This window comes from Hoplias malabaricus, chromosome 5 (assembly GCF_029633855.1).
Source record: "Hoplias malabaricus isolate fHopMal1 chromosome 5, fHopMal1.hap1, whole genome shotgun sequence".
Classification (NCBI taxonomy): domain Eukaryota; kingdom Metazoa; phylum Chordata; class Actinopteri; order Characiformes; family Erythrinidae; genus Hoplias; species Hoplias malabaricus.
In genome coordinates this window covers 28,753,660-28,779,194 of record NC_089804.1, presented here as the reverse complement: position 1 = coordinate 28,779,194, position 25,535 = coordinate 28,753,660, and the positions used below count along the sequence as shown (strand labels likewise).

The 25,535-nt window shown below is 39.9% G+C and overlaps 1 protein-coding gene across 1 annotated transcript; it reads right to left on the bottom strand.

Annotated features, from left to right (window-relative positions):
• ptpdc1a (protein tyrosine phosphatase domain containing 1a) lies at nt 1-24,828 on the bottom strand. Its single transcript, XM_066672139.1, has 10 exons — nt 24,790-24,828; nt 17,404-17,520; nt 11,677-11,848; nt 11,205-11,285; nt 10,001-10,119; nt 9,269-9,406; nt 7,324-8,525; nt 3,226-3,411; nt 2,566-2,676; nt 1-1,094 (listed from the first exon to the last, which is right to left on the bottom strand). Exons 2-10 carry the CDS (start codon nt 17,510-17,512, stop codon nt 981-983), a joined length of 2,232 nt encoding a protein of 743 aa, XP_066528236.1. The 5' UTR covers nt 17,513-17,520; nt 24,790-24,828; the 3' UTR covers nt 1-980.
• Nucleotides 24,829-25,535: the final 707 nt, after the last annotated feature.

The window sequence follows — 25,535 nt, the reverse complement described above, 5'->3', positions numbered from 1 at the left end:
TAAAGTTAAAAAGTGCTTTTATATGCACTATAGTCTTGCTTAGACAGAGTCTTCATGTTGAAGTGTATAAATTCTTCTTATACTTTTCATACATAACAATGAGAATTCAGTAAGAAAATGAGGCTGGAGTTGAATCTCTAATCAGCTACAGTGCTTTCAGTCGAGTTCTTTTGCAAAAGAGCAGCTTCACTGCAAATAATGCCACAAAAATGAGGCAGAGGGCTTTCATCAAGAGCTTCAGACAGGCCGGGAAATTCTTTCCCCTCAACATTTACATTCTCAAATAAAGATACTGTATTAAGTATCAGTACTGTCAGCAAGGCAATGCTGGAATACATCCAGATGACTTTGCATTATGAAAAATAACTTACATATGCTTTCTAATCAACTTCATAGACCTTGTCCAACAAGCAAACATTGCATTGGTCATTGTTTTCTCTCTCTCTCTTTTTTTTTTGTTCTCACAATTTGCTGTACTCTAAATAGCATAAAAATATTCCATATTCCAATATGTTGCACAGTGAAAATATTTGGTCAACATGAGGAGGTCATTTTGAGATGACTATAATCTCTACACAATTCTCAGCGCAGTTACACGCATTGTTACTCAAACATAATCAGACGTACTTTAATAAATATTATGAATTAGATAATAAATATAAAGGATACCAAAAATGCTGTGAAATGAATATAAAAAAGCACAAGTCTTGTGGCACACAGACACATGGCAGTATTTTTAAAACAAAAAAGAAAAGACTAATCAATATGTATCATAACCATAACAACCCGATGAGCGCATTATGAACCTTGTTAATGTACTTTCATTAAAACAACAGTGATGACGACCAAACAGCAGCTCTCAAGAACATCAAACCTGCCGCCGTACACCAACACTTCATTGAAAACATTCCTTCAGTGTTAAATAACTAGTTAGTGCAGTGTGTGTCCAGAGAGCATGATTAAGGTCTCAGTTTTCAGGTTCATGAAGACTCCAGCTCTTCCGCTGCTTTGCTCCTCAAGTCATTCAAAACCGGGATTAAAATTTCCTTAAGAGCTTTAAAGATCATTGGTCCATTCTCAGAATCAGCAGAAACCTGTGTGAGACAGAAACAGCAATCAGAATTAAAGGAATATTATGTAATATATTTCCCTTAAAACTACAAAATCGCTGAGATGCTTCAGTGACCTGTAATAGGGAGAACAGAGCCTCTGTTGCTTCTACTCTGGGCTCAGAAATTTCAGAAACCGCACTTCATAACTTTTGGAGAAGAGTAGGACCAGACCACAAGGTTGCCAACTTGATCATTCCATAAACGGCATGAACATTATCTGCTCTTCTGGGAAAGCTTGATGTCAGAACATTGCTTTGAGTGTTCGACTGCATTCGGACACGAGAGCATTAGTGAGTTCAAATACTGATTTTAGATGACTCCAAATGATTAAAGCCACTCCAACTCATCTCAGAGATATTAGATGACGCTCCACATTCCTACACTGGGGGATGTTACACCCCTCTAGCCTTCAGTTGCCTATTGGTGCTTTTCCACTGCATGGAACCTACTCAACACGACTTGGCTTGGCTTTTTTGCTTTTCCATTTTTAGCCAAATCTGGTTGTGGTCCCTGGAACCAGGTATACTTTCAGTCCCTGCTCATACCTGGTCCCAACAATGCTGAGTAGGTAAAAAATTGTGATGTGTAAACCCTACAGAGCACTGATTGGCCAGAGAGACCTCTTAATCATCACAAAATGCAGAGCTCATTCAAACCCAGCATTTACACACTGCTCGTAAAATCTCTAAAGTTACTGCAGCTTTCACATTTAATTTTATCAGACTCAACAACAGCAGCTTTTAACTTTACCTCGAGATTTATATGCTCCATGGGCCGACAGCCAACGGCTGAACTGGGGCGCAAAGCCGTGTTCATGGGTCCGTCCAAAAAAACAAAAACAACACGCGAATACACAATGCATAAACAGCACCTACATTTACCGCCACCGTTGTGGTTTTCAAAGCCTGTGGTTCCCATTAAAGACTGGGTTTTGTGACATCACTGGCTCCATTTCGCGGGGGAGCTGTGCTAGTGAAAAAGTGACAAGGCCGTGCCGAATAGAGTTGAGTCGAGTAGAGCCAGATCCATGTGGTGGAAAAGCTCCATATGAGCAGAGTGACACCATGCGCTGCTGATCCAGAGTATCTAGTTTCATGTCATGCTTTTCTATGGAGGGTGTGAACAATGGAACCTATGGGTGCACATTAAAGCAGCGTAATTACCCAATCACCCAAGTCTAAAGTGTCTAAAGCCTTTTTTTTATGTTGAGGATCTTTTCTTAGCCCCGCGTACTAGGTTGTACCAACACAACATTCAATAAAAGCATGTCCATAGTTACACAGTGTAAACTTTAATTTACATTGTGGTACATTTAGTGGACAAAAATAATCCTTGGTGACATTATCATCAACTGGAAAAATAAAGTGAAATCCAAAGACTGTAAAAAAGATTCTGTAATAAATACAAAAAAGGTTTGTTTGATTCCTCACTGCTTTTCAGAAAGAAAACTTACTCTAGTGAATGCTTTGATTGTACGATCAAGGACAGCAGTTTCAACCTCGTCTGGCACTTTCATTAAGTGTGCTGCACAGTCCAGGATACAAAGCAGAGTTTGTCTGTGACCCTACACAACACAAAGGGAAAGGGGTTAGAGTTAAAGGAATCCACAAAAAATATATGAATTTAAATCTCATGTTCAATTATTCATTCATTCATTCATTGTCTGTAAGCGCTTATAGGGGTCGCTGTGGGTCCGGAGCCTACACGGAATCACTGGGCGCAAGGCGAGAATACACCCTGGAGGGGGCGCCAGTCCTTCTCAGGGTGACACACACTCACACATTCACTCACACACTCACACCTATGGACAGTATTTTTCTCTTGTTTGGTCCAGACCAAAGGAACTGAACTACAAGTCTGAACACACCCCAAAGCGTACCGATCATGCCAATTAACATTCACCATTAAAACTCCTTCATATCTATTGTCTGTGGCTGTGAGTTGTCGCTGTGAGATACTGTGTAAGGAAGGACACACCAGGTAGTGTATATATTTATCTGATTCATTATTCAACTTGTGTCTGGTGATGGATGAGATGATTACTACCAAAACAGGATTGATCATTTATACAATGAATCAGGCAAAACTCCAGAACCGTTTCTTTTTTCCTTACCTTGTTCATTGTGTTGAGTGCGTTTAGAGGACTGTGGTTATTTTCTGTCAGAGCCTCAATGTCCTCTTTGGTGATTACAGGCTCCTTCAGCTGCTCTAGCCATGACCACATGAGAGTAGAGAGCACCAGTGGGTCACGCTCCAAACACAGTCTCTCCCAGCCACCTTCTCCGGAGTTCAGCTCCGTCTGGAGGATGAGAGGCAATTGATGAGAGAGATCAGAGAAAACATCAAAATTCACACTTCACTCTTTCTGATAGTCTGTCTTCCGTTTGAGAGCATGTAGTGTGCGTTTGTTAATGCTGCCTCTTCTCTCCAGTGTTTACATCTAATTTTGTTTATTGTGTATATAATTTGCCTTTGTTTCTCTCTCTCACTGGCTTTTTTTGTCCCTTTATTACTGCTGCTGTTACTTAAAATTTGTTGTTCTACTCCCTGAATTTACTTGCACCCTGGATTCTTTCTGGACGTATCCCCCATGGCTGTTTGCTCGTCACTTTACTACGTGCAAGCCCTCTGCCTTTCTTCTCCTTCCCTTTGACTACAGCTGCGATGAGTGAGTCTCCGCCCCTCGTCAAGTTGTTGGTTGAATATGCTGTATCGGGCAGTTACACTCTCCTGTACTCAAACTGCTGGGACTGTGGTCGTCTGGGTTGGCTAACGTGTATGGTGCTACTAGCATTCGTGTTGTTGCCGTGGTTTTCAACAAGTCTAGCTGGATGATTAACAAATCTACCATGTCACTGTCTGGCTGCTTTTATATGTGGATTATTGTTTTTTGGGCTGCCTGCCTATGACACTTAATCTGTGTCAGACTCTTGGTTTTGTGCGTCCACCTCAGTACATTCATTGGTCCCCATGTTTCCACTTCCGTCATGTTTTTCTTATATATCTAAACCACGTCTTACTGGTAAAAGTGAAGGTCTTCTAGCTGTGGTATTCTGTAGTGCGATGAACATTTTAAAACCTTTGAAAAGTTTGCTCTGAAAGTTCTCTCCTCTATGTCATTGAAGCTGCTGCTGATTTACCGCGCACCAAAATCATCTGCTAATAATTTTTTATCCGAGTTGAATGAATTCCTCACTACAGCTTTATCTTTTGGTGCTTTTCTACCACATGGGTCTGACTCTACTCGACACGGCTTGGCACGCTTAGCACTTGACCCCTTTCCACTGGCAGGGCACCCCCGCGAATTGGAGCCGGTGACGTCAAAATAACGTCTTTTTAACAGGAATTTCTGGCTTTGAAAACCACAACAACGGCGGCGGCAAAGTTAGGCGCTGTTTACTCATTGTGTATTTGCATGTTGTTTTAGTTTTTTGGACTGAACACGGCTCCACACCACAGTTCTCACAGATCAGTTTTCCTTGTTGCATGTTCGGTCATCGGTCCAAGGAGCATATAAACCTCTTCAAAACACCTTGAGGTAAAGTTAGGAGCTGCTGTTGTAAGCCCAATAAATATAAATGTGAAAGCTGCTATAACCTAAGAAATTTTACAAGCGGCAAGTTTGTGCTGGATTTAAATGAGCTCTGCATTTCGTGGTGATTGACATAGCTCTGGCCAGTCAGTGCTTTGCAGGGTTTACACATCACCATTTAGTACCTACTCTGCACAGTTAGAACCGTGAGCTGGGACTGAAAACTTACTCAGTTCCAGGGACCAGGTACCAAATCTGGCCAGTGGAAAAGCAAAAGAGCTGTGCCATTCTCCCGGCTTTAACATCCACATTGATTCCAGTTCTGTACTCTCTACCAAACTCCGTAATGTCTTTAATTGTTTTGGCCTCACACCACATGTTGATTTCTCTCAATGGGATTTGTACTCATGGTCTCAATAGTATTTAATTCACTGGTTTTACTGTGGGATTTTCTGACCATAAAGTCATTGTGCATGGTCTTGCTATGCCTCCTTTTAAACCCTCTGGGAAATAAACGGTCTCATTTCGTAATCTCTCTTCGATCTCCATTCATATATTTTCTCATCTTTTCCAGACCTCTGCTTTATCTGATTTCTCTAAACTATCTTCTGAAGATTTAGTCACACATTACATTAGCACTGTCTCAACAATAATTAACACCCTTGTTCCTGTCAGGACTAAAGTAGTTCCTCTCTCCCGTACGTCCCTGTGGTTCACTTCAGAACTTAGACTCATGAAACCTAAGGTCAAGCATTGTATAAGAAATCTGGCCTTGCTATCCATCTCTCACTTTTTACTGAGCACGTATCTAATCATAAGGTTGCCTTAAACTCTGCCCATTCCTCTTTCTGTTCGAACCTGATAAACTCTGGCAGACACAGGCCTAAAACTCATTTTCACACCATTAACAACCTTCTTCAACCTTCTTCAATATATGTCTCTACTATCTCTGGCCAGTGTCAAGAATGGACTATGGACTACTTTCAGGATAAAACCAATAAGATTTATTTGCATTTTCCGCTGCCTACACACACTGCTAATGTTTCCTTATCCCCTGATAACTGCCTCTCAGTTTTTGCCCCAGTGAATTCTTCCACTGTCTCTGAGATTATTTCTACATCATCATCTTGTTCGTCTCAGACCCAGCTCCTACTGATATTCTAAAGTGGTTTCTGTTATTTCTCCTTTCATAGCTCATCTGATTAATATGTCTGTCTTTCTCATCAGGCTCTGTTCCTCCTTCTCTCAAAGTAGATGCAATCATCCCAATATTAAAGAAACCAGGTCTAGATCCGTCCCTATTGATAAACTACAGATCTATTTCTAACCTTCCTTTTCAGGCTAAAATCATGGAAAGAGTTGTAGCTTCTCATCTGCATGACTTTCAGTCCTCTAATAATTTATATGAGCATTTTCAGTCTGGCTTTTGCTCCCTACACATTACTGAGAATGCCCTGGTAAGAGTGGTGAATGACTTGCTGCTGTCAATAGATACCGGTTTTACCAACATCTTGATTCTATTAGATCTAACAGCTGCCTTTGACACCATTAATCACAATCTCATTTCTAGACTGTCATCCGTTGGCATAACTGGCTTAGCTCTTCAGTGGCTACAATCATACCTTTTTGACAGGCATCAATACATTACTTTGGGTTCTCATCAATCTCATATGGTCCCAGTGGATCACGGTGTACCCCAGGGATCTGTTATCAGACCTCTTCTTTTCATCATTTCTCCACTCAGATCATTCGTAATCATGGTTTGAAATTCCACTGCTACACTGATGATATTCAAGTCTATATCAGAACTTCTACTCCCTCGGCCTCTGCCCATGCCTTGAGCTTATGTATTGCAGGTTTAAAACTTTGGCTAAATAATAACTGTTTAAAATTGAATGCGGATAAAACTGAAGTTCTACTTGTCGAAACAAAGTTTTCTCTTACTCATATACTGTACTTTCCTGTTGACATTGATGGTGTTGCTATCAAGCCATCTCATGTTGTGAAAAAGCTAGGGTTTCTCCTCGAGTCTTCACTTACCTTTGAGCCCCATGTCAAGTCAGTCACCAAATCTGTATTTGATCATCTGTGTATGTGTAAATGCAGGTTTACGCGCTATGCTCAGTGACAGTGATGCGTCAATGTTTATAAACCCTTTTATATTTTCCCGTATTGATTACTTTACTCTTGATTACATATTGATTACACTTTACTACGGTCTTCCAGTTAAACTGATTAATCATCTTCGGTACATCCAAAACTCAGCAGGCAGTGTTCTGACTTCCACCAAATGCATGGCTTATATCAATCCTGTTCTTCGGCAACTCCATAGGCTTTCCACTGATATTAGGATTATCCTAATATCCCATGTTTTCTAAATTAGGCAGACCACAAAATACTGAATGGATTGATTCATTTTATGGTTTGTGTGTTGTATACTATTCAGATGACCAATCTGAATATATAAATTATATTACTTGGGTAAAAGACCATCATAACCCATTATTTATACCATATGAATATTTATGATAAACCGTTATAGTCAAAAATCACCCGAGAGGGATAGACCTTTTTATATATCTAGGCAAATAAAAGTAAAGGAACAATTCCAGAGATATTCAGGAACAGATCTTTTCTGTCAACAGTTATGTAAGGTTGATATAAAGTTTTTCCTCATACCTGCCATGCTGAGACAGTGTTCCTGAGGGCTTCCTCATCTACGTCCATTGCAAGAGCTTTAGCTACCAGCACATGCCGAGCCTCTGGAGTAAGATCCAGCTGAAGCAAGAGGAATGGAACATTGCTTTCTCTCTCTGTACTGTTACAGTATGCTACAGAGTCTCCATGACGACTAAGGAGCTTGTTATTGCCCTGGTTTGACTGAGCTTCTCCTCCACTCTCTTCCATTTGCCACACGGACAGAGTAGTGGCACCGCTCCCTGAAAATCCCAAAGACCTGCTGCGCTTTGTCTCTTTCAATGGCACGCGCCTTCTGAAAGCCGGGGAGCGAGGGCTCCGTTCTGGTTCCCTCTTGGGTTCTTCACTTCGTTCCTGTTCTGTTTTGGGTTCTTCGAGGGAGGTAGATGATCTGGTTAGATCTGGTTTGGGGCTGCTGCAGCTTTCAGGTGTTACAGCAAGTCTGTGGGAATAATGATCTGGGGATTCTGGGACTAACCTGTTCTGAGATAAGGAACGGTTGGTCAGAAGGTTTGAAACAGGCACTGGGGGCCATGCACACTGCTGCCACCTGGAGTCCAGTGTGTTCAAAGCAGAGTCACTGGCACTCAGGCCACAGTAGGGCAGCCGCTGAGGTTTGTTAGCATTAGTGTTTCCCTGAACTACATTCTGTTGGGGCCATAACAGCTCAAGATCCCGGTGGCCAGAGGTTTCGGACTGCTGACTGAGGACGACTGAAGCAGATGGTTCTGAACAGCGAGAAGTAAGCACTGGAATCCCTTTCCCTCTCAGCTCCTTCCCCAACTGCTGCAAAGCCTGCTGGGATACCGTTTTTTCCACTTCTGCCGTCAGGTCTTGGATTTCTGGTGCTTCTTCTTCCACTGTCCTTCTGTTCTCTGCAATGTCCAGCAGGAGCCTGCAGACCAGGTGGACGATCTTTGGCACATTCTTCATCTGGCGTGCCTCATAGCCATGCAGCAGGTGGCGCTGGCGTGTCAGGAACTGATATAGCGTCACGGAGTGGGTTTTGGGCTCTGAGCTGGAGAAGACACTCCGCAGGGGCACGAGGAACTGGGCAAACTCACGAACACACAGCAGCTGACCACGGGTCTGGATGGAGTTGGGCCGTTTGGCACGGACAAACAAAATTGCCTGATCTGCACTCATTCTCGACGTGAACACAAAATAACAGGCCAGCAGGACGCCTGAAAGGAGGAGACATAGCTTAATTAACATCGAGATATAACAGTTATTTCCTGAGCAATGTATGTAGTGTTTCACTGACCTAAACACAGAAGGGTTTACAGAACCTGTAGGCATTAAGGTCCCTCCACAAGTATTTGGATAAAAACTGAGATTCTTCTCTGTGTTTTGGCCTCCCGATCACACAAGTAGCTTTTTAGGACCACTGTGTTTACATACTTTTTTATTACAACCCAGTGTGCAGCAATACAGTTCACAGTTAAAGATCTGGTGAATTTAAAGTTGAAGGTTGATGTGTAAGCAAGCTTGTTAACTGCATCAAACTGGGGGATTATTTAATTATTAATTTCATTTCAGTAACACAAACAAACCATTTAGTGTATTTTTTTATTAATTGCTGTCGGGTTAATTTAATCAATAAAATATTCTGGTCATATTTATTAAATTCTCTTATTCTCATTACAATTCTTCCAAGACTCCTCTTGCTTTGAAAGCCCTGTGTTTTTTCAGGAAATGCTAATCAGGTTGCTCATTGTAACTAATTATGAGTTTAATCAGGGCAACCATGTGGCGCTGCAAGTCTGGAGAATGAGAGCCCTCCATGAATGTATAATTACTGCATGTAGTAATGAGTCATGAACACTGCAGAATCTGACTGAAAAAGGAATAATGAATATGGAAATATTACAAAAATTAACGCCAAACATTCTCCATATTACTGCAATAACTTTTAATCAATACTAACCTGTCCTTCCAAGCCCGGCATGACAGTGGATGGCCATTTTCCCCTCCTGCATGGCAAAAGACATCACTTTCACCATGTCAAGGATTGTAGTAAGAGAGGCAACCCCATAGTCCTTCCATCCAAAATTGTAAAAATAAACTAAAATAGGAGAAGACAACAATAGAATAAAATGATTGTTTAATTAAGTAAACATATACTTAGAGTGACAGTCTGTAATTAAAATGATTTATTCTTGCCAAACTCAAAAAATAGCATGCAAAATGCAAATGCCATGTCAAATGTCCATCAACACTGCAACAACCAGTGTCCACATCACGTAAACAAACTACTCGATTTCCATACAGTCAGCAACCTGAAGAAATCTCATTAGCGCTGATTTCTCTCTAAAGCTGTGTTCCATTTTGTGCACGTACAATGATAAGCTTAAGCCTTTAGAGAGCATTTGCTAATTCACCAGAAGCTGTGTGTAAAGGAAAAGCTGCTATCTCAGGAGAGCTTGTTAGCCTCACCAATACTTTCCTTCCTCCCAAGTCTCATAATAGGAATGACTGTGGTAAATCATACTGCCTGATTGCTCATTACATTAAAGTCCATCCAACCTCTTGTGTTTTTCCATCATTCGGACCACTGAGATAATATTAATAAGAAGCAATTAGTGCTGTGGTGGTAAATCTGTGGGGATGAGCTTGATTTCATTAACTCTACTGGCTAAAGTATGTCTGTTTAACTCACCTCCGGCCTCCATGAACACCTCAGGGCGGTAGGTGAACCCACTCTCCGGCTCCAGTGCATAACCACAGCTGGCATGCTCTCCAGGGCGCTGCAGGTTAATTACAGTCTTTATGCCACACCTAGGAAAAGTCAAGTGTCAGCAAAACCTCTCTACAGAGAAAAACAAACAAGCCTAGTTTTGCCAGACCACCATCAACTGCATAGCATTTGTCATACATCTTTTGTCATTTCAACAATAGGAAGGTAGCTTCCAAAATACATTGCCTACATATTAAGGGTTCTTAGCTTTGGTGCTTCATATCAGTATCTTTGTTAACATTCATTCATTCATTCATTATCTTTAACCACTTATTCAGTTCAGGGTCGCGGTGGCAACTTTTGAGTTGCCAATCCACCTGCCAACGTGTGTTTTTGGACTGTGGGAGGAAACCGGAGCACCCGGAAAAAACCAACGCTGTCACGGGGAGAACACACCAAACCAATCCTAGTGCCCGATGCAGTCCTCCAGGTGGACGGTCGTTCTTGGTCAAGAGTACGCTGTGTGCGTTTGGCTGCCGCTTCTCACCAGTATGTGTGTGTGTGGATTGAGTGTTCTGAGCAGAGTGGATTGTAAAGCGTCCTTGGGTGTCTAGAAAGGCGCTATATAAGTGTAAACATAGATAGATCTCATTTGCAGTATAAAATTTTTCTTTGTCCATTTCATGTAAAAAAAAAAAATATATATATATATATATATAACAGCTCTAATTTGGACAATTAAACGATCTGTATTCAAAATTTGTTAGGACCCTTGTAAAATATAAACTTCATTGGTAGAGTTTTGCCTGAGCTGTGAACCGAAGCTTGGGGATTTAAAGGTAGCACCAAGCTTACAGCCACGTCTTGCACATGTTCTGCTTTTGGTTAACCACTCTATCAGTCAGTCAGTAAATGCAAATGCATCTCTTTAAAAATAGAACTACTTACCCAACAGCAGAATACAGACGATAATATAGTATTTCATGTTCTCAGAACATTTATGTTCTGAGAACATGACTACTGAAAGCTAGGTATCTTTTAAATGTTATGTAAGTCATGTAGCAATATAAACAATGACGTACAGCCAAAACTTAATAGAAATGTCTGCCAAATGTATTCATTATTGTAATCAATTTTAGCATTCCAAAATCAATGCCTCCGAATTCCTTGTGTTGTTGAGACTTACCCCAGAAACTGCTCAATGATGTTGTATTTTTCTATATTCTCTGTTGAAGGCCTTGACATGGCTAATATGTTGTCTGTAATCCTGACATGAACAGAAAAGTGGAGAGTTATAATCAGTTAAAAAACCCATTCATTTTTCCACTAATAGTCTCTAAACAGAAATAATAAATATAGTTTAAATTCAGTTATTCAAAATGTTTAAATAGTGTATCTATGTCAATGACAATGTTCATAACAGTTGGGCTCAAGCCCCTACAAACATGATGCCTTATCAGTACATAAAGTGAAGCATCATCACTGGCTTATTAGAACATGCATGATCAGATTTTCTAAATGTGAAATATTAACAAATGGTTATATAATGGATATATAATGGTTGATTCGCTGTTGTTTACACACTGATTCGAATGCTCCGTCCAAGCAGGACCTGATGATGTTTGCTTTGCTTCTGAATGAGATGAGAAATGGCTTACCAGGAGGAGTACAGACCCTTGATGGCTTGCTCCTCGTCACTCCACCGAGATGGGTTTTCATACTTGCAGGCTCGTCCTCCACATGTCATGGAGCACTGCATGTGTCCAGGGATAACATGTCTCAGCGTCTCTCCCACCTTCGTATACTTTGCAGTGGGGACCCGGACACTGACTTCAGTTAGAGCAGAAAGCAGTCTTTTAATATGCAGCTTGTAATCGCTCATCAAATTAAATGCTGTAGTGATTAAGTTAAATATCAAGATATTAAAATATTAGCTACATTATAAAAAGGATTCAGACTCATTTTATTAATGATTAATGATATAATGGTTTCTTTACAGTGAATCTTTAAGGAAAATATTCAATATTCATCTTTACGTAATAATTTTTTTTTATTTTATTTAAATGTTTCAGTACAAATTTAAACTGTTATCAATATAATCAACTCTAAGGCTAAATTTCTGATTTATTTTTGAAAATAATTAAACATCTCAAATGTCAGAGGTCTGACCAATCACAAGACAGATTCTGTTAACTACAGTAGTCGTTTAAATAAGATTTCTCACAATAATACTGCAGCAGAAAATACTTTGCTTTGAAAATGCTTCACTTGCAAAATGGATGTTGTCCCCTTCAATACCAGTTCAATCTTCCAGCTTAATTTCTAACACAGTTTGTGAATTTCCCAGAGGGATATACACTCATCTTCTGATGCCATTAGTCCCTGCATCTGATCCAAACATACTGCCCCATAACAATCTGCAAATTGATCATGCATTGTCCCAGTGACCAAGAAAAAAACAGCAACAGTGGATCAGACACAGCAGTGTTGCTGGAGTTTTATACACCTCACTGTCACTGGTGGACTGAGAATAGCCCGCCAACCAAAAACATCCAATAGCGTCCTGTTTCCACTGATGAAGGACTAGAGGACGACCAACACACACTGTGCAGTGACAGATGAGCTACTGCTTCTGACTTTACATCAACAAGATGGAGAAAAAAGGTAGGTGTGTCTAATAGAGAGAACAGTGTGTGGGCGCAGAGTTTAAAAACTTCAGTAGCACTGCTGTGGCTGATCCACTCATACAAGTGCACACCACCATGTCAGTGTCATTACAAAGTGCTCCTGTGGAGCAGAGAGGTGGTGATAATATTCTGATACGACACAAAACATTATCACAATATATAGAAAAAACTATGTATAAATTAATAAAGCAGCTATGGAAAACAGTAACTAACAGCCATCACAGGAGCCACGCATTTAAGGTGTACAAAGCTGCAGCAGGTTCAGACACAATTAAAAATCTTAGGTTACTACCAGTACATCAGCAGTTTTTTCACCAAATCATCACCAAATTTTGAGCAATCCATAATCCAAAATTATTAAATATGAACATGTTTATTAAAAAAGCATGCTCCAAAACTGAGTGTCACTGAATTAGCTATAGTGTCATTCCAACCAGCCATTTTAAATTCCTAGTTTGGAACCTGGATCAAAGGTCCAGTTTTAAAGATCTCTGCTGAATATGATCTACATGATGTTTCCCACTGTCCAAATCCTAAACAACCTGATCCAAGCAGTGACCAGTGCACTCACTGATTATATTTAAGAACTCACTGATGCTGGTAGAGTGCATAACACCATTGCTTGGCATATAATACCAGCAAGTTTTATTCCTCATGGATGATGCCACATCAATGAGAGGCCTTCAAAATTTCTAAATATTACAATGTAAATATGCACTCATAAGAAAACTGCGTAAATGTATTTGTACTTTCCTATTTATGAAACTATTTTTAATTTGGCTAATAATATATTTCCCTTCTTGGTACATTTCCTTTTTGTCGACTCAAGCTTTCCTTATGACAGTCACAAATGGTAAACTGCTCCATAATCAGTGTTTTATAGAAAAGAAGCATGAGAGGTCAATGCAACTGCCACCAATTTATCGGTTGAGCTAGAAGTTGTCTCCATGGCGACCAGCAGCCAGTTCAGTTAGAGAATGGGCTGATGTTGGGGGGGTTATCCATTTTCCATCCCAAAGGCCACCAGCATCTAGGTTGCATAACGCAGGAAAGCAATCACACAAAAGCAAGAAAAGAGTCTACAATTATGCCTTGCCTGCTAATGTGTTCCATTTAGAGCTGTGAGTGTTTTATGTAATCCAGCTTGGAGGCTGAGGAGCTACCTGTGCAGGAAATGTACACCTTCAAGTCAGTTCAGCACTTCAAAAGAAGTTATGAAATACATTAGACTTAGCTTCGTGTATATACCCTCACAACCTCACTCTGCAAAAACACTACACTATGTTTTAGAAAACAATGAGCCATAAACAGATTTATACAATGTAAATTATAGACCCCCCCTGTTAAAATACCAGGTTTTCGTGATGTAAATAAATGATAACAAGATCAACCATTTCAGACATTTATAATGTGACACATAATCTGTACAACATTCAGTGTTTTTTGGGTAGGAGTCTATCAGCATGCCACATTTTAACCTGCCAATATTTGCCTTCTTTTCCATACAAAAGTGGTCCAAGTCATCCCCCAGATTTTCAATAGGTTTCAAGTCTAAGCTCTGGTTTAGCCACCCAAAAACTTTGATCTTCTTCTGGTGAAGTCATTCTTCTACTGATATGGAGGAATGAGTTTGGTTGCTGTCAAAGGTGAAATTCCTCTTCATTTTCAACTTTTTAGCAGAGGCCTGAAGGCTTTGTGCTACAATTGACTGATAGTTTCATAATTCCCTCCTCTTTGATTGAAGCCCCTGTTCCAGCTGAAGAAAAACAGACACAAAGCACAATGCTGCCACCACCATGCTTCGTTGTTGGTATGGTGTTCTTGTGCTGATGCGCAGTGTTGTTCTTGCACTAAACATACCATTTGGGATTATGGCCAAAACATTCAACATTTTCCCCCATGCTTTTGGCAGATTTGATACAAGTTTTGGCAAAATACAGCCAGGTTTGGACTCTTTTCTTTGGCTTCCCTCTCGCCTCGCAACCCTACCCCAAAGCCAACATTAGGGTTGGGCGATATAACGATAATACCGTATACCGTGATATTTTAAGACGTGGACGGAATCTCAAAATGAGGGCAGTATTTATGACGTTTGTGTGGTGTGCCAAATTTCTGTTCTGTCTTTAAAAATGTCAGCTAAAATGTTCATGTGCATTTAACAGAGCCACAGGGAGGGGGCGATGAGGGAGCTCAATGAGCCCCACAACCCACCACAGTTGTAAGGTTAAAAGAAAGAGAAAGAAAGCTGGAAACAGACAAAATTCTCAGGAAATCCTTCACTCAACTTTGTGCTCACATGTATATGGCTTTGTCCTCTAAATATATGTGTTTTGAGCCTCAACTGGCTGAAAAATCTGCTGTAGTGTGCTAAACCACAAGTGCCTTTTAGCGGCAGCTGTGCTGCTAAACCGTATTATTTTGCTTATTTTCAAACATTTCTGTTCCTTCAGCACCAGTTGCTGAAATTTGCTCTCTCTCAGAAACGGGTTTTTATCGTCAAAATGTGTGTCGGTGTGCACTGTCGGGCTGGGTTTAGCTAAATTTACTCGACTTTGTGCTCACAAATATAAGGCTCAGTGCAGCCTGACAGGGCACCCCCTCCCCACAGTAATACTGTTGTGACCAGATGTCCTCTTTTACGCAGACATGTCCTCTTTTTTAGACTTAAAAAATGTCCAGGCAAAATTTGACAAACGTCCGGGATTTTGTTTTTCTAGAGTTTACATAGAATTTCAAGAAGCGTTTCGTTCACAAACTAGTCCCGCCCTCCCCTACTCCGATTGGTTTGCTTGAGTGAGAAGGGGGCGTGGTGAAGTAGCCTAAAATCTTCTGATTGGACAGTCTGACTGTAGAGCTACCGTTATTGGTCGATAATCTTCTCTGTAAACATTTAATTGGTCAGTCTGCACGTCAGTAGTCCTTGTTTACGTCAGGGAAAGCTCATGTACCCACCCTCAGCTCGAGCAGCTATGCCAAAACGTAAATGTAAGTCCTCGGATGAATTAAAAAAGAAATTCCCATGTGTTGTGTAGCAAATAAAGGTGTAAAGGACCTAAAAGCACACATAGGTTCAGCTAAGCATACAGGGAGGGGGGAGGGCGAGACATGTCCTCTTTTTCTGCATTTCAGATCTCGTCAAGCTAAGTAATACTGTATACCGTGATAATGTTTTGAGCCGGTATTGCGGTATGAAAATTGTGGACACCGCTCATCCCTACCAGACATATGAAGAACTTAAGAGATTGTTGTCACATGAAGTACACATCTAGTCCGTGCCATTGTGCTCACATAGCCTCTAGACTGACACCTTTTAGCAATGAGATTCCTTTGATCATTTGTAACCCCTTTGAGGATCATTGCTTTTGCTGTAAGATGCAACCAAGTAAATGTCTGGGAAATCCTACTAGAACAGGTGGTAAACAGACTTAGTTTGTTTTATGGAAGGTGTGCACTGACTACTATTTAACATTAACATCCCCAACTATAAGAGTATTTACACACTTACGCAACTACATAATAATTGAATTACAGATTATAGTTCACATTAAAGAAGGAAATGAATCTGAATCGCTTTATATTGTCCTGAGTTCCTTACATCAGCCTTGCATTTTTAACAGGGGTGTGTAGATTTTGTATCCACTGTATAACCATCATTTCAAGCATGTAGTCATTTGACTCCACACATTTCACACATTCAAAAAGACACAGGCCTTTCAAATTAAACTAGATATTTTATCATATTCTGTTTAATCCTAAATGTTCCCTGGGCACACTGGTCTAAGGTCTAGGCACAATTTAATTTGTACATTGTATAATGACAATAAAAAGCATGTGTGTACTATGGGTTTTACTGACCGTGACAAATTATAACAGCACTATACTCCACATAAATTTATGACCATCAATTATGAAACCCTCTCCACAAACGACAGGACGGCAGGAAGGTGAAGCAACTTGGCACCCTCGTGTTCTGGCGGTAACCAAGTACGCAACAATGATTGCTACATTATTGATACTGGTAAAAGAAAAAGCTATCAAGTCATGTAATGATTTTCCGAGTTTCATTTACAACAGAGCTACCGTCCCTGACAACTGCAGCTCTGACCAGTTTGATTCTAATATCAATGTACATTTTTACAACATCACACTTCATTTACAAATTCCTTAAATGTATTTTTTGTGCTGTGCTGAATAGGGATTACACAATTTTACAATGAAGCAAGTGATATTCCATTTTCAAAGCAAACAAATTCCATAAAGACCAAGTGATACTGAAAACCCAGTAGTCAGTAAAATGTAAACAGGCATATCATTTACTTTTATTAACCATTCAATTATCTGCCAGTCCAGTTAGAGAATTACAGTTGAGCCAATAGCTTACATTCAGAGGTATAAAATGCATATGTTTATTGTGATGCATCAAGCTTAAAATTTTACAAGAACTAGGAAGATGCAGTGTGCAGTGTAAATTAGTAAATAATATTTTACTAACAAAAGCAAAAATAACTACAGAATTTATATTATATTAATGATAAAATTCTACTTTCAAAAACATGAAAATAAATTGATAAATAAAATAAAATTGCTGAAAGTTTTCCTTTAGGAACAAAGCCCTTTATATATATCTAATACTTAAGTTGCTTTAAATTGGAAAGAAGTTTTTGTCTGAGAGCAGTGTTAAGGTGTAGTGTGTCCTACCTGGCTCCATGGCAGGGTGGATATGTTCAGTGTTCTTTGCAGTTCTGCAACTGCTGCTGCCAGTGTTGGAGTATGGCAGGTCACTCAGCAGACTGACACCTGCTGCCATGGCAGAATCTGCAATGATGCGGAAACAAAGACAGACTTAAACCCCACACACACACACACACACACATACACACACACACACACACACACTCACAACCTGAATGGCTGAGAGTAAACAGTATGGAGCTGTTGCCCAGGACACAACATCCTTCGGGGGGAATGAAATGTGTTACGCTTGATGCTGTGACAAACACTGTGAGTCTGGTGCGGCACTGCCACAGAACCCAGTGGATACAGGATGAGGTATGTGAGTGTGTGTGTATATATATATATATATATATATATATATATTATATATATTAGAGATTCATTACTGCTTTCAATCACACTGCACAATGCATTGTGCATCTTGGTTATATGGTAAAAACACAATGTACTCTACTATTAATATGACACTTGGGCAGCATTAGGTGCAATAGGTAGTGTCACTGTGACAGAGCTCCAAGATCCTGGGAATGTCTCATATCACTCTCAGTGAGGAGTATGGTGAATTCTCCCTGTGTCTGCATAGGTTTCCTCCAGGTGCTCTGGTTTCCTCCCACTATCCGATGATGTTTGGTAGATTGGTTACTCAAAAGGGTCCATAGGTTTGTGTGTGTGAGTTTTTGTGTGATGCCCTGTGATGTGCCCTGACTTGTGCCCTGTCCAGGGTGTGTTCCTGCCTTGAGATAGCGGGTAGGCTTCAGACCCACAACCCTAAACAGGAAGAAGCGGTTATTAAAAAAAGAATGACTGAATAAAAAAACATATAAAAAAAACAGAAAACCATATAAAAATCTTCATATTGTCCTTCCCTAGTTAAGGGCCCCTTCACTTATAACAGTATTATCTAAATCATGCAAAAATACCTAAATATTTTCCTTAAGAGATTGTAATTCTGTGGAAATTTGTCACAGGTGTGGAGCCTTAGAGCAGGAAAACCATCCTCCAGTAGTTACATAATGCAGCTTCTGCAGTGCTGAGCCCATGATGGCAATAATAGGCTCAATTCTTCCTCAGTGAAGCTTTAATCTATTCCTCTGGACAGACTTGTCTTTAAGTCAAAAGGCTAAGACAGAACTTCTGCTTTGAAATACCCTTATTTCTCATTTTCTTTTGTTATTAAGCTTAGTCTACTTACATAATCAAATTCACATTTCACGGGAAAGAAGCAAACATCATCAATTATTAAGCCCACCCTGTTGCCCTACCCCCTGTATTAAGATGCTTCTATGTAACTATGGCATGTTTTGACTTGCCATTTTATTACTAGTCTCCCCTGCCTTGTACAGAAGCTCACTGCTCATTCTAGAAAACAAAAATTCTCTACGCAGCAGGTAGTGTCGCAGTCACACAGCTACAGGGACCTGGAGGTTGTGGGTTCAAGTCCCGCTCCAGGTGACTGTCTGTGAGGAGTGTGGTGTGTTCTCCCTGTGTCCGAGTCCAAAAAACACATGCTGGTGGACTGGCAACTCAAAAGTGTCCATTGGTGTGTGAGTGTGTGTCACCCTCTGAAGGACTGGCACCCCCTTGCGCCCGGTGATTCTGGGTGGGCTCCGGAACCACCGTGACCCTGAATTGGTTAAAGACAATGACTGAATAACTTTAGTGGTCAGTGCAGTGATATCCAGTAAAGAGTCACAAACTGACGACTGGTAAAGAACTGAAGTGTCTACATCAAAATAAAGATTACCATCTCTGCACATTAGCAATGCAAAGTTACAGCTGGTGGGTTCTAATAAAGTGGCCAGGAAGACTATTAGAGATTTATTATTAGTTAACATAAATGTTAATTCTGTGTTTTATATTCTATATTGATCATTGGATCAGATCTCCATCTTTGCTTTCAGATCAATAGCAATTGTCTGATTTTGGTGAATCACATCCGCTTTTTTTCTTCAGAGAAATAATACCCAAAACGTTAGCAACAACTCGTGAACTGCAGTCATACAACGCAGACCAGTTCAGAACCTTGTTAAAGTTAGAATTATTCGGTATTCATTTGATACGTTGTGGTTAATTCATGTTGTAAAGTGAGAAGACAATGAGAGAAGGTTTTTCAGGCTCATTTACACTGTAACATACACTTCCTCTTTGTCTTCTTACACACTGACAGAGTGAAGAACACGATGGAGTGATTCAAAGCACCAAACTGAAGTCAAGCAATAAGTGGGATATATGACAAAATATGTTTGTTTATTGTTAACTGATTATTGTTGATGCTATATTGTTATATCAAAAGAAGCAGAGAAATGATCTCTTGAACCAATCACAATGTTTTGTGAACATGCCAACCAACTACTGGTATTATTTCAAGAATTCAAATATTTAACTAGACATTTGGTTTTAGTTTTAGTTTAACTCCACTTTATTTTGGCACAGCAGGTAGTGCTGCAGTCACACAGTGATATATATATATATATATGTAATTCATATACAACCCCAATTCCAATGAAGTTGGGATATTGTGTAAAACATAAATAGAAAACAGAATATGATGGTTTGCAAATCCTTTTCAACCTATATTCAAATGAATACACTACAAAGACAAAATAATAAATGTTCAAACTGATAAACTCAACTCACTTTGAATGTAAGGCCTGCGACACGTTTCAAAAGAGTTGGGACAGAGGCAACAAAAGACTGGGAAAGAGGGCTCAGTCGATCCCAAGCAAAGATGGGGCGAGGTTCACCACTTTGTGAACAACTGCGTGAACAAATCGTCCAACAGTTTAAGACCAACGTTTCTCAACGTACAATTGCAAGGAATTTAGGGATTTCATCATCTAGAGTCCATAATATCATCAAAGGTTCAGAGAATCTGGAGAAATCTCTGCAAGTAAACAGCAAGGTCAAAAACCAACACTGAATGTCCGTGACCTTCGATTCCTCAGGTGGCACTGCATTAAAAACCGACATCATTCTGTAATGGATATTACCACATGGGCTCAGGAACACTTCAGAAAACCATTGTCAGTGAACACAGTTCTTCGCTCCATCTACAAGTGCAAGCTAAACCTCTACCATGCAAATCGAAAACCATTCATCAACAACACCTAGAAATGCTGTTGGGCCTGGGCTTATCTGAGACAGACTGACGCAAAGTGGAATAGTGTCCTGTGGTTTTATGAGTCATGAGTCATGAGCTGAAAGGAACATACAGGTTTGGAGCAACATATGCTGCAATCTAAGCAACGTCTTTTTCAGGGACGTCCCTGCTTATGTCAGCAAGACAATGCCAAGCCACATTCTGCACGTGTTACAACAGCGTGGCTTCGTAGTAAAAGAGTGCGGGTACTAAAGTGGCCTGCCTGCAGTCCAGACCTGTCTCCCATTGAAAATGTGTGGCGCACCTTGAAGCACAAAATACGACAACGGAGACCCCAGACTGTTGAGCAGCTGAAGTTGTACATCAAGCAAGAATGGGAAAGAATTCAACCTACAAAGCTTCAACAAGTGTCCTCAGTTCCCAAAGGATTATTGAGTGCTGTAAAAGGAAAGGTGAAGTAACACAGTGGTAAACATGCCCCCGTCTCTACTATTTTGGAACGTGTTGCAGGCCTCAAATTCAAAATGAGTGAATATTTGCAAAAAAAAAAAACAATAAAGTTTATCAGTTTGAACATTAAATATCTTGACTTTGTAGTGTATTCATTTGAATATAAGTTGAAAAGGATTTGCAAATCATCGTATATTGTTTTTATTTGTGTTTTAGGTTTGAGATTTGATCATTCAAAATAAAGGTATTATGGAGCATTTCATAATTCTTTTCTTAAAATTCTTTATTTTCTCTTTTCATAATTTATTTTCTTAAAAGGAGCACATGTCTCTGACTAATTAAAAAGGTGAGAACTGTTGTGTACATATTCATAGATACCCTGTGAGAGAAGCTCTGACTCAACTCCCAATAGGTGCTTCTTATGCATAGGCTAATCCCACATGGCCTCCTATCTTTCATGTTAAAAACACCCAAAGCCCAACGTTGACACTGCATTTTAAATCTATATCTTGTATACTCTTGAAATGTGTGAGGAAGCATAGTGAATATTAAGGCTACACAATATAGTAGTGTGTTCTTCATTATTGTAATAAGGATTCTATACATATAATTAGATCTGGTATCATTATGAGTCCATCCTTAATTATAATGATAACTTAACATTGCATACCTCACGTGTGCACATAGAATACTGTCCAATGGCACCATAGAAACATGTCATAATTTTGGAGGACTGTAGCAGTGCTTTACTCTGTATCTGCCTCATATCTGTTACAAACCTATAGTTTTATCAGCATACTGTCACTGTGGTGGCCTTGAGATGTAAGCGTGTTCCTGTACGCAGACACTGGACTGACCCAAAGGAGCTGTGCTTTGAAGCTGAACTTTGAAGTGATTTTTCAAAGCTTCACACTAAACCAACAGCTCCAATAACAGCGTGCGTCTGATCCCCCCTGTTTCTAAATGAAGCTACTTCAATACATTCAAAGCAGCCTTATGATCCGCCAGACTGTGGGATGAAAGAGCCCATTAGATGCAGCAGTGGAAGAAGTGGAGATTTAACAATGCCACACTTTCTTTTCCAATATCAGTACTGAAACCTCGGTTATCTGGGTTAGTCAAAACCTGATGCTGATCCCATATATATATATATATAGTATTAAATGAAATACTATGATTTACCATAAAATAAAATTATATAATTTAGCAGAATCCATTGACTTAATAGTTTTAAATTCATAAACACAAATGCCAGAAGTAATGCACACACATTTACTGTCACCTACTTCAGTTAATGCTTGATACAACTCAAAAAATATGCTTTTCTTTACTCTTTTTTACTCTTTTACTTTTACTGAATTCATTAAGATGTATAAATGTCCATAAATGGTTTAAAATCAGTTTATTCATGATTATTAAATATGTAGTTAATGCACTAAAAGTCATTAATAATCAGTAATAACACATAAATAGAAAGTGCGACAGTGAACTGTTGTTTGCCAAATAGTGAGCCCACATCCATCTACAGTTAAACCTCAGATCTTGCCAAATATTAACCCCATCGTCTTTAATAACCTTTGCCTCCACATATTCAGTGAGATCTGACACTTTCAGCATTAGACAAAAAGAAGTCACTGTTGTCCTTTCTATCTCTGTGTTACAAATGATTATTAATTAAATAAAGAAAAAAGAAAAAAATTAAAGTGTTTACAACCTCATTAATAACACTGTAATGCCATTTATCAAATTTTTAAATGTAGTCTTATTATAAAGTGGTACCCTGCTTTTCCAATTCAGGGTCACGGTGGGTCCAGAGCCCACCCGGAATCACTGGGCACAAGGCAGGAACACACACTCACACCTATGGACACTTTTCAATGGCCAATTTACCTACCAATGTGTTTGTTTTTACTGTGGTAGGAAACAGGAGCACCTGGAGGAAACCCAGGCTAACACAGGGAGAACACACAAAACTCTTCACAAACAGTGACCCGATGTGAGTCTTGATCCTGCAATGCTGGGATCAGTGTGACAGTGACACTACCTGTTGTTCCACCGAGCAGAGACACTGAAATAACATTAAGCAAAGCTGTGACTATCCGCCGTCTTTAATAAAAATTGCCACGCAATTGTTCCACGTTTATGACTTCAGATGTTATGCTGAAGTTCAGTTTCAAAATATACAGGTATATTTTTTACTTATAACCGGACACAACAGACTCTAAATCAACACTTTATAGGTTCACATATTTAAAAAGAGTTAGCAAGCAGTATGAAGCTGTGTTTAATTTGTGTCAGTAAACACTAGTCTATTTTGTAATGTAGAAAATCATCCATAAAACCTCAACTCAAATATTCACGGATAAAAAAAATTAAATAATACATGGCTAATGTATATTGTCAAACCACAACAACTGCCAAGAACATATAAACAGATCAACCATAACATTACGACTCGTTTCTACACTCACTGTCAATTCCCTCAGCTCCACTGACCCTACTGGAGGGCTTTGTTGTTCTGAAATTACACAGCGAAGTCCTGGCGTTGCTCTGCATACTTTGCTTGCCCCATTTCATTCTGTTTTTCCATGGTCAAGACACCCAGAGGACCCCCACAGAGCAGGTATGATGTGGGTGGTGGATCATTCTCAGCACTGCAGTGACACTGATGTGGAGGTGGTGTGTCAGTGTGTGTTGTGCTGTTAAGAATGGATCAGCTGCTGGAATTTTTAAACCATGTGTCCACTCACTGTCCACTCCTACCTCGTTGGTCCACCTTATAGATGTAAAGTCAGAGACAGTAGCTCATCTGTCACTGCACAGTTTGTGCTGGTTGTCCTCGAGACTTTCATCTGGACGCTGCCCAGAGCATGGTTTTGGTTGGATATTTTTGATTGGTGAACTATTCTCAGTCCAGCAGTGAAACTAAGGGGTTAAAAAAAACCGCAGCACTGCTGTGTCTGATCCACTTGTAGCAGAACAACGCACACCATAGAAGAACAGGGAGAAACTGTCCACCAACCAAAAACATCCAGCCTTAATCACCATGTGGACAGGGTTCCACATCCTACGATTCGCCACAGATTATTACATAGTGTAGTTTCTCATTCCTTTAATGTGTCTAATCCATTTGCGCAGCACAACACAAAAAGATCCACCACCAAGCTAGTGGTGGTCCTCTGGTGTCCAGACCATTAAAAACCAGGGTGAAAATGGTGAACAAAATATACAAAGTAACAGATGGAACTACAGAGTCTTCCATCTGAATGTAGAACTACAAAGTGTTCAAAGAGTGACTTTGTTCCCATCTCAACCAAAGAATTATGTGGGAACTTTTAAAATTCGGTTGAATTTTCTTTGAAGTTCAGGAGGAGCTCGACAGAAGCTAGTTTACGTCAAAGACAATTTTAATTGCACATGAACTCTTGTAGCTATAATAAATCAAGCATTTGCCTGCTTTCAGTTCAATTATATTTACTTCAGTCCTCGTTCGACTTCTGCTACTTAGTAAACAGAAAAACAAAGGATTTGATGCAAATGTTGGCCACATTATTAGCGTGAACGGACGTATTTCAGCAGAAATAACCGCGTTGAATGGACAATATTGTAAAAATGATGCTGCTGAGGTAATACAATGCACCTAACGTTACATGTAAATAATTCACCGCGATACACAACAGCGAAACAAAATGAGCTTAGCTCCTTAGCTCGGGTAAATTAGCTTGTTGAGAGGTGTATATAATGTTTACCCTTTAATTCTGCTACACTGGCGTTAAAATCACTGTATGAGAGTTACCTACCTGGTTATTCTTCCTGCTTTCATCAGCTGCTGATTAAAATGCTACCCGGAGCACTAGCTCCAAACATGTTTATCACACTTATGGTTTGCTGGAGAAATACCGCCTCCTATTGGCTGATCCAGGGTCAGATGACCAAACAATGGCCAGAAGATAAAGGCGCTTATTGGCTCCTAGAGTCAGAAGACGAAACAGTGAAACAGAGATCATCTTATTAGCCATTCATGAAGTGAACTGAAATGAACTGGAGTGAACTGAACTGAGTTTGAAGAATAAGCAGAAAGAGATAACGCCTCCTGCGGGTCACTGAATGGTTAGATGAGTCAGAAAATGTGAAAAGATTAGGGTGGGTGGGGGGTGGTCGTTTGTGTGTAGTGGGCTTTAGTTGGGATTAATACAAGCACAGCCAGTCCGATTACGACTCAGTCATAGCATTCATAACAATGTAATAGCGAAAAATCTGGACATAAATCAGATGGAAATTTCCACACGAATATCGTTCACTCACAAACCCACACAATTAATTCCTGGACACTGAGATAAAATCACCCTATTTTTATATTATTTGTGTTCATGAGGCATTCGCCAATACACATCATTAGAGTGGCATGTGTCGAGGGATGGGATATATTAGACAGCAAGTGAAAGGTCAGTTCCTGAAGGTGTCATGTTGGGTAAGATTCTGAGCGACTTTGACAAAGGACAAACCTTCCAAGCTCAAAAAGCAAGTCAGAGCATTTCTAAACATC

Coding starts and splice junctions, on each gene's coding strand:
- ptpdc1a (XM_066672139.1), bottom strand. CDS start 17,512: ATGGCAGCAGGTGTCAGTCTGCTGAGTGACCTGCCATACTCCAACACT. Junction 8,526..9,268: donor TGCCGGGCTTGGAAGGACAG/GTTAGTATTGAT, acceptor TCCTCCTTTCAG/GCGTCCTGCTGGCCTGTTAT. Junction 1,095..2,565: donor CAATCAAAGCATTCACTAGA/GTAAGTTTTCTT, acceptor TGTCTCACACAG/GTTTCTGCTGATTCTGAGAA.